At 32.0% G+C, this 10,488-nt stretch overlaps 1 protein-coding gene across 1 annotated transcript in view; it reads right to left on the bottom strand.

Moving 5' to 3' along the window:
• Positions 1-6,870: 6,870 nt before the first annotated feature.
• Positions 6,871-10,488, bottom strand: part of LOC149423931 (zonadhesin-like) — a 105,837-nt gene continuing 102,219 nt past the window's right edge. Inside the window, exons 38-39 of the mRNA XM_089631930.1 lie at positions 7,815-8,024; positions 6,871-7,214 (exon numbers count right to left, since the gene is read on the bottom strand). Coding sequence (XP_089488056.1) covers positions 7,012-7,214; positions 7,815-8,024 — 413 coding nt within the window. The 3' untranslated portion in view covers positions 6,871-7,011. The remainder of the gene's footprint in view (positions 7,215-7,814; positions 8,025-10,488) is intronic.

Here is a 10,488-nt window from a genome sequence, read left to right as displayed (position 1 = left end):
ACCTTACAACGTCGAAATAACCTTATATATTATGTTGTATTGTATCTCCATGATGTTGATAAATAATAACTAGATAGTAGTAGTGAACAATAGACCTTACAACGTCGAAATAACCTTATATATTATGTTGTATTGTATCTCCATGATGTTGATAAATAATATCTAGATATTAATTGTGAAGAATAGACCTTACTTCCGAATTTTTTTCTAATGTTCTCTTATTTAATAAATTAAAAGGGTAGGTAGGTACCACAGTATTTTAAAAAAATGCTAATGAAAACGTCCTAATAAACACGACGCTTTCGAGAGATATGATTTGTAATTTTCACGGCCAAAAGTATTTTAGTGTTTTTTTGGGGTATTATGCTTGACTAAAGAAGGCTAATAGGCTGCTCCGGAACGTTGGCTAAAGAAGGAGGTAGCGCAACGTGGCATAATACCCCAAAAAATCACTAAAACAGTGATGTTAAAAAAGTTTTTTTACTGAACTATTAAAACGGAAATCATCTTGAAGCTGAAACGAAATGTAAAAATAAATTTACAGACAGACGAAATGCAAAATAGTCGAGTTAAAAAATGACTTCACTACCAAACCATAAAACATCCTTGACTTCTAAAAATACTTTACCAAACCTAAAATTAAATCGTTCAACAACAATATATTCTTACGTTGCTTTATTTTTGGGGTATTAGGCCGTGTTGCGTTACATCCTTCTTTAGGCAACGTTTCAGATAGCATTACAGTGTCCATCATCAGGGCAGATGTGTAAACACATCTTAAAATCTTTACACTTTTTGGCCATGAAAACCTCAAATCTTAAATAAAAATCTTTTCTTTTTCAAAATAATATATAATTATGTATACTATGCTATTTTTTGAATCTGGGATCATTTACATGACAAGAAGACGGCTTACAAGGGCGAAAACGTTTCGCACGTTTTCGGCAAGGTCAAGACCAATAATCCTGTTGACAGTAATCCAGTCACGGCGCTGAAATGTACACTCCCTTAGCGATTTGTTTTAATGAATATTTCAAGAGTTCCGCCACGTCTTCTGATACTAGAAGATATGTTCCTATTAGCGGTGAACTTTTAATGGAAATCGATGGCTTGTACCGTAAAAAAATCAGGTAAACTTCTTTTCAATAAATATTCAAAATAGGTATAATTATTTTTAAATTGAATATTATCCACCCAAATTAATAGAAGAATTCATCAAGGAAAGGGTATCTGACCAATTTGCACGGGGCCAAGAGACGCCTTGGCCGTCTCCCTTATTGTTAATAAAAAGAATTTGACAGTATTACAGGTAACTCGCATTGTAATAATCACTATTTAGTCCTGGAAAAAATCTGCTTAAGAATTACTAATCATTTTTCGAAGAAAACTTCTTCTAACTGCTTTTCACTTTGTGATGGCATTATTTATTTTTTATTAAAACACAAATAACATTGTTTACATCACTTTATTTCGATACAAAATCTCAACATGTTTCATGAACCAAGTTCACTTCATCAGGAGCACAAGTATACTAAAGTTATAATTAAAATTAGGTCTAGAAAGAAGAGGTAGAAGGAGTGGGGAGGGGTAAGAGTGGGGGAGGGTTATTCAAAGTAGGAATTAAAATGTCATTAGACGGGAAAGACCGGGTAATTGGGAAAATATTTAAAATGGGGTTTATAAAAATTTTTTGTTTATTAATAATATCTGCTTTCATATTAACGTGTTTTCTTATTTCTAGGATTTCAAAATTATTGATTTGAGATACCTTGTAACCAGAATGTAGTATTTTAAAACCTGAATTAATATCGAAAGTATGGTCGTTATTTAATAAATGATCCGCAAATTCTGATTCACAGTTTCCCTTTAAAGCCCTAAGATGTTCTTTAATTCTGATCTCAAAGTTTCTATTAGTTTTTCCTATATAAAAGGAATTACAATCATTACAGTTGAGTTTATAAACACCTGATTTTTTAGTTTGACTATCAATATCTTTATTATTAAGAATATATTTTTTTAATTTGTTATTCGTATAAAACGCCGGTTGAATAGTGAAGGGGATGTTTTTATTTATAATTTTGGAAGTATCATTATCTACAAATAGAATTCTACGCCATTGTTTGTTTGTATCTTTATAAATAGGATAAATATAAAGTTTAAAGAATTTATGTTTAATTTTTTTATTTAGTATTTCATCTATCAATTTATTAGGATAGCCGTTATTAGATGCTATTTGTTTTATGATATTTAATTCTGAGATATAATTAGGATCCGACAAAGGAATCGAAATTAATCTATTAAGCATAGAATGGAAAGCTGCGACTTTTTGAGAAAAGGGATGATTTGATGAATTATGAATGACAATATCAGTGTACGTATCTTTACGGAAAATATTAAAATCTATTTTATTACCTTTTATTATTAAATTTAAATCTAAGAAATTTAAACTCTTATCTATACCTATTTCTAATGTAAATTGAATATTTTTGTGTATTTTATTTAAAAAGTTTAAGAACATGTTCAATTGTCTTTCTGTTCCTAACCAAATGCAAAAAATGTCATCCACATATCTCTTCCAACAATATAAATTTTTAAGTAACAAGGCACCGCTATTAAAAATCTTATTTTCTAAATTATTAATAAAAATGTCTGCAATCAAAGGACTCGTACTGTTCCCCATGGCCAAGCCATCCTTTTGTTTAAAAATTGTATTGTTAAATTGAAAATAATTTTGTTTAAAAATAACTTCGAAAAATAAAATGAGGTCATGGATAAGGTCTTTCTGTAAGTTAGATGAATTTAACAAATTATTGATGATGGTTTTACTTTCTTCTATTGGAATACTAGGGAATAAATTTACTACGTCAAAAGAAACCAACATAGCATGATTAGGAATTTCCAAATCCTTTAGATAATTGACTAATTCTAACGAATTTTTAACTGTGTATGTTGGTTGAAATATATTAGCATTATTAATGAAACATGTTGAGATTTTGTATCGAAATAAAGTGATGTAAACAATGTTATTTGTGTTTTAATAAAAAAAAAAATTACTAATCATTTTTACAATGTGCACCCTTCGGCGGTCAACGTATGATTCATGAAGTGGTGACGTAGTATATTCAGAGCATTTTCGAACCCTCCTGGAGCCAAAAATATAATCACGTGGTTTACTTCCAGCTCGTTTTTCGATCGATCATTTTTGATGTCTGTGTTGAAAGCAATGCTATTCAGGTAATATACGCTTTTTCACGAACGACTATCGATTAAATAATATACAATACTCTACAAAAATCAAACGTACGTATAGTACAGTTCGGTTTATGACCAACCGCACATATCATGTGATATATATTTAATACACATAAGTACAATTTATTTCCCAACATTACAATATAAGTAATGATTCTTCAAACATGCGATATCTCAACTGTTGTTTTACATGTAATTCATAAAATTAAAGTATTATTAATACCGAAATAGGATATCTCTAACTATAGACCTATATGTTTGCAGTCGTCAATGTCTAAATTATTTGAATCTGCTCTGTTCTCTAAACTCTCGCCTGAAATCAATAATATAATTTCGTATCGTCAACATTGTTTCATGGCAAATAGATCAACCCTAACAATAACTTAATGATTTATCAGGAATATTTATGTAATACTAAGAACAAACGTTTTCAAACAGACTTAGTGTACACTGACTTTAGAAAGGCTTTTAACCTTTACCGTGCCGTGCTAAAAACACCTTCGTCGTGCCGTCGTGTAACACAGCGTTACGAAATTATTACGATTTCTTTTCTCTTAATTCTCCTTTTTACAAAGCACAATTAACATTATTAGAAAAAACGTAGAATATTACGTTATTTTAAAATGTTTAAAGGATTAATAACGAAAATCCTAAAATAAAGTAAGTAATAGTATATTAACATAACTCAGTTAGCAATATAACCACAAATTGCGAAAGTAAATTATTCCTCCCTAGTCATTTAGAGCAATATTTTTATTTTATTTTTTTTTTTTGCTAGAGAAATCACGATGAGTTACTATACTCATTGTAAGATGAGAGGAACTTACAATACATAGGTGGAAGTTAATATATTTTGATACCAAAATAATAATTTTAATACGAAACATTACAAAATGAAAAAGGAAGTTAAATAGAACAAACGAGAAGAAACAAACAAGGAAATAGACAGGGATATACACATAAGCACAAAGCCAAGGTAGGAATTTAAAATAAGGTACTTACCCACTAATGCATTGGTAGAAAAAGATTATGCTCGATTACAAATACAGGGGATAAGAAAGGAGATAGAAAGGAACAAGACAAAATACAACACTATAAGATTAAGTATTTTCGTTTTTATATTTATAAAAAAATATATTCTTTTGAAGCCTTACTTTGAATTTTTTGTATATTCTGGCAGTTTTTATACATATCTGGAAGAGGAAGTTTTTAGATTCTCACGGCCAAAAGCATTTTTGTTGTTTGTTTTTGGGGTGTTATGCCGTGTTGCGCTAACTCCTTCTTTAGCCGACACATCTTCGGATCTACCGGATCTGCCCTGATGATGGACACTGCAACGCTGTCCGAAACGTCGGCTAAAGAAGGAGTTAGCGCAACACGGCATAACACCCCAAAAACAAACAACAAAAATATCTGGAAGAGGGTTATAGAGTGTGTAGTCAATATAGTTGAGAGATTTTATCCCATATTTCGTAGTGTGTGTTAGAGGAATGCGGATTTTATTGTTGTTCCGAGTATTGTGGTTGTGGATGTCTTGATTGTAAAGTAGCTTGATGTTAGTGTGGGTTGATTGTTGGGTAATTTGTAGGATGATGCTTGTGATTTCATGTTTGGGAAGGACTGTGATTGAAAGAATACCGTAAATTGAATAGATGTCTTTGACATGTGTGTCCCTTGGAAGACCAAGAACATTTCTGAGAGCTCCGTATTGGGCCACCTACAGGTCGGCTATAAGTTTTATTTAAGGCAAAGCCCCAGATACAGCAGAGATAGGATAGATGTGAATGTACCATGGCATAATACATCAAAGTTACTAAATGAATGGATAGTGATCCTTGAAACCTATACACGTAGTACACCAGTTATGTGGGGGTAATTTTCTCTTCCACCTGATTTATGTGGAGATCCCACGATAGCTGGAATTCTTTCGTTCGTTTACTTTTCGAGACAGTTGTCACTAATTTTGATAATGGGGCTACAATTTTATAATTGATAAACCAAAGTTTTCATGACAAAGGTAATAGTATTAAAGTAACAATATAGACAAATTTAATTAAACAAATTATGACAATGTTTTCAAAATGCTTAAGTCTAAGGAAGTATCATTGATTATTATTACTACGAATTTTTCCTACCACTTAATAGAGCAAAATCAAGGTCTTTGTTATATACCTAATACTTGTATCTATATTATTAAAGTTCTAAAAATTTGAATAATATTTTTTTTAAATGGTAAATACAGATAAATATAAAAAACTATTCTACACAATTTGGGCACATGATAGAAAAAATCTGTTCGATGTACTGTGCAAACCGGTTTTTGGCAATTTTCACAGAATACTCTCGTTCTTCTTCTATGTTCTGAGCATATCCTACAACATTCAGTTTTATACATACTGCCCATATTTGCGCAAATGCAGCTATTTCCATCGGAGTCAGCATGGTGGTTGACATTGCATAATCAGAAGTTGAAAATGGAATTTGACTCTGCTATTTTTATTTTTTCTATTTTCGACATTTGACTTTGCTAATTCAGTACATAATACTTTAAAAATTGTTTTCTTCGACTCCGATCTCTTACTTTCCTATCTGGATACTTCGCCATAATAATTAATGATGGATTTTGATTGAATTTTTTTTAATAATGTTGCGTATTCGCTTTTATTTCATTATACAGTTACTTTAATAACAGGTCCGTCAGCTGATATCTGCTGTATGACGCATTAAGTACGTATTACACATTTTTCGCTTGACCGCTGGTGGCTGTTTGTAATTTCGAGCCGGTCACAGTGACAAAACCTCTAAATTATAAAAAAGGGGTACACAAGGAATGAATATCAAGACCGAAGCAACAAGCTTAAACGGCGATTTATCATTTTATGTTTATGGTGGAGGTTGGGGTCTTCGGTATTTCACATTGCAAACTTTTGTGCAACATACCTTCTCGCATTATTACTTTATTTTATTAATAAAACATATCAGCAGTGGCAGCTCGTGACTTTTGGGTGTACTAGAGACTAATATTATGAAAAATGGCATTTCTGATATTATAGCTGAAAACGATTTTACAGTAAAGTCATTTCCATACTACTCAGTAAAATGTACATTAGAGACGATTTAACAATATTGAAAAGTAGATAACGCGTTGTTACACCAAGAAAAGTTGAAAACCACATGAGGTGCAAGAACTACACCAAAAAAGACAAAGCGTTTACTCAACAAGTGAACTTTGCAAAAACAACAACAAACTTTTGAAGCCCTCGAGATTTATTTATCTCGAGCGCAGTTGGTGTTGATTGCAAGTCAAACAAGAATAACAAAAACCTAACAATTCATTGTTTGGACTTCAAAGTCAAATTTATTATGAAAAATAATTAAAGTTGTACAATTTTTTATTCGTTTGTAGGTACCATGGCAAAATCAAAACAGGTTATACATGAATAACGGAAATGAATATGAGTTAAGTTTAATAAAATCGATTTCATAAACTTTTTCACAATTTTATTTTTCTAAAAAAATCATATTTTCATTAAAAAAAATAAGAGTGGGAAGGTTTAAGAAATTGATTTTATTATGACTGATGGTAAAAAAGACATTCTAAATAAAGACATGTCAGTATTTGTTTTATGTGTGTTTATTATTATTTTATTAAGTGGATATCATAAGAACCACGTTTAAAAATTTATTATGATAAATATTAAATACCACGGGCTTGCATGATTTAATTTTTTTTTTAATTTAGAAAAAATATAAGATTGATTATTTTTTAGTCGTGTATTTGCAACATTCAGTCACAGCGACGCAACTTTTGTCTGTATCGTTCTTCTTCAAGAACCCCTTCTTACATTGGCAACCCTTGGTAGGACACGCCCTCTTGCAAGGGATGAATTTAGGGTTGGCGCAAGTGCCGCCTGGGCAACAGTTAGGGTTGTCAACCAGCTCCGAGTTGCCGTCAGTACAGCCTGAAAAAAAACAGAATTTTCATAACTTTTTTTAATCTATCGCACCATTATTATGTAGATTATATATGTAACAATTCTAATAAGTTTTTTATTATTTTTTTTTGTAGCAAATATAGATAATGATATCCTCACTGGGATCTCATGTGCTGAGCCTTTCACTTTCATAATATTTGTATTTAGTAGTACGGATAATATAAAGAATTATAAATATATTACACCGGTGTTATTTTTTTCAGTTTAGTGGATTCGGGTTCAGCCTGTATTTGGTATCAGTAGGTGTATTATTATTTCTGATCGCCCTGTTTTGTATCCAGCTTTTCATTTGAGGTTGAAAAGAGAGTGAGATTTTGTTGTTGAGTTTAGTACCATATAATAAGAAGTTTTTTGGCCCAATCGTAGTATTTGTAGTAGTTTTTTTAGTATCTTTTTGACCCTGAGATCTAGTGTAAGAATGTACTATCGTATAGTTCTAGGTGCTTAAATTCTATATTCTAATAATTTCTCTATATACCTCATATGCATGTACCCGTGTTATTTATTTTAATTTCGGTGTTTTAAGTATTCTTGTTGTTGATTGTTAATAATACTAGATAAACTTACATTTCCCTGCAAGAACGCACTGTTCCTTACTGTCCCTGACATAACCAGCCTTACATCTGCAGGCGGGATTGCATTTGGGGTCCGCTGCGGACGAACACTCCGGTTGACCCAAAGCAAGAAGACTCGTGCAAGAAGGTTCTGCGGGGCAGGTCGGGGGGCAAGCCAAGTATTCCTCGTTCAAGGCGCACTTCTTTGGCGGCGGGGTTTTTGCTGTATATGGAATAAAAACAATTAAGAATAATTCAAATTCCAGATAGATTCCAAGAGCGAAATTTTGGTTTTGCTTCACCAGTGAACCAATTCAAAGCACGGCAACATTTCGGGTCTCTAAAGACTAATATTTTTTTAAAACATCGTGTCCGGGTCAGAACGTTTTTTTTTTGTTTTTCCATTGGCAACGGAAAACAAAAACTTTGTAGCCCTGCCCCAATGTTCAATGCTTTCTGAAGGCATTAAAGCGAAACAGCTTACACGTGAGATAATTTCCTAACGATAAGGGCTATTTGTAGTATTCGGACATTTTGCAAGAGGTGTTAGTACATTACGGAGATAACCGAATACTACCGAGTGCTTTCCGAACGCTGGGCGGATGGCCACTTGACCGCAGAGCTGCTAATTCGTGGGGTATTCCCCAAATTGCGAGGAATTTGGGAATTTGGTATTTTGTTGGGAGAAGCTTTTTTATTTAATTATTATTCAATAACGCCCTATTGGGCTTTTACAGAGGAGATTAATAGAGTAACTATACACAAAAATAAACAAATGCTCACAGTAAGATTAACTTCAAATCCAAGGAATTGGTCCTGATATTATAAATAAAGTCATGTTTTAAATATAAAGTAAGTATGTACATTGTACATTAGTATATGCATACAATTATTCATGTTTGTTGCAAACCAGTAAGACTGAGCACAGGAAAATAATTTTCTCTTAAGGTATATAAAAAATAAACATATTTATTAATATGTATTATAAAATAGTGTTTAAAAAAAGAAGAAAATTAAGGTCGTATCTACAGAAAAAATTAATAAGTTATGGCAACGCTGTAATTAATATCGAATTCAAATAATAGTACTTGAAACGGTAAAACAAATCAAATTATAATATACATATTATCAAGTATGACCGTACATGCATAGAGTCATTAGTATGCGTAAAACAAATAAGCTCTTCTTTTTTTAAAGCAAATAAAAAATACAAGTTTATAACTAGTAAATAGTTCTGAAATTAGTTGAAACTCAGAAAATTATTGACACCAAATATATCAATAAGTTCACAGTGTGTGTTTGCGCGGTGATGAATTCTTAGAATTGGTGAATAAATAGAGTAGTTTGAATTGAGGTTATTGTTAAATTTAAAAGTGTCCTTGCTTCTGCAGGGGGTCCATGTCAATTTTCGAAAATGGGGGTGCATGAGATGCAAATAGTAGAAACGCATTGCGCCTATACTCTCAATGGCAAGGTTTGACAAAACTTGTACGATTTTTTAAATTCTGTATTTATAAACACCATCCCAGTGATGTAACTTTGGGCATAACATCACCGAGGTCTACCCAAAACATAAATTATCCGCACGTAGTCTACGGGCCAAAAAGTTTGGGAACCTCTGGTCTATTAGTCTATACGAAAGGCATATCTATTAAACCTATGGAAAACCAGACCTTTTTTAAGGTAAATCAATAATAGAATCAAAAATGAAAGTGTTTCAAGTGCAAGCGATTTTTTGTGCACTTTTTCATCGCACACAGGTTTAAATTGCATATCAAAACATTCCAGCTAGGGCAAAATTTCAATGCCAGGAACGGTTTGTCGGCGGGAAATTGTTTTTGTCACAGGTTAAAGGTGCATGTGTGGGAATGATCTATTTTCATTGTGGATCAGTATTAGTACCCGACTACGTCTAAGATTAAAAACGCCCTTTCGAAATCATTTTACCTTTCCGAGAAATGAAAATATTGAATTTGCTCAAAAAAAATTGATCGTCGCGTCGTCTTATTTATTAACCTTCGAAATGGATTTTTTAAATCTAAGTATTAATATTTGCGCTCACCCCTCAAAAAGCTGTAAACATTTCAATAAGTACTGAAATAAAACATGTTGTGACGAAAAATTGTTGTTTATGCAGCTTAACAAAGATAATGATTTACAATTATGTTAGAATTGGAAAAACACACAGCAAACAAAGCAAAATACTCATATTAGCAAAGCATTGACAACAATAAGCAAAGTGTGCCAGATGTACAATGCAAGTAAAAGACAATTAGTGTTTGTTATATGTTTTCGCTGGCCTGGTGATACAATGGAATATGTGATTAATGTTTATAAATAAAATGAAATGCGTCATTAAAAATTCCAAGAAAAAATACTCAAAAAAAATATTACACAAAGCGAAAAATCTAAGATAAAACTGTTATATAGGAATTTAAATTAGTGGCCATGTTAATCCAGCTGTTAACTTGCGGCGAGATATTCTCTGCGTTTTTAAATTGAAATTCGCAGGTACATGTAACTGATGTAAACCATTCCGAAACGATTAACGCGCAATTTTACTGTACTGTACTGTGTAGATATATGCATGAAGACGGTAGTACTCAAAGATATTATAACAATGATATTAATAGATACAGCCAACACTTCTAGGCGATCCCGGTCAGGCATTAGTAGCGGCCAGTAGT

This window comes from Hesperophylax consimilis, chromosome 5 (genome assembly GCF_061612785.1).
Source record: "Hesperophylax consimilis isolate HC1 chromosome 5, BYU_Hcon_1.0, whole genome shotgun sequence".
Taxonomy (NCBI): domain Eukaryota; kingdom Metazoa; phylum Arthropoda; class Insecta; order Trichoptera; family Limnephilidae; genus Hesperophylax; species Hesperophylax consimilis.
Note: the sequence above shows the minus strand (reverse complement) of the source record. Positions and strands in the feature narration are given on the sequence as shown.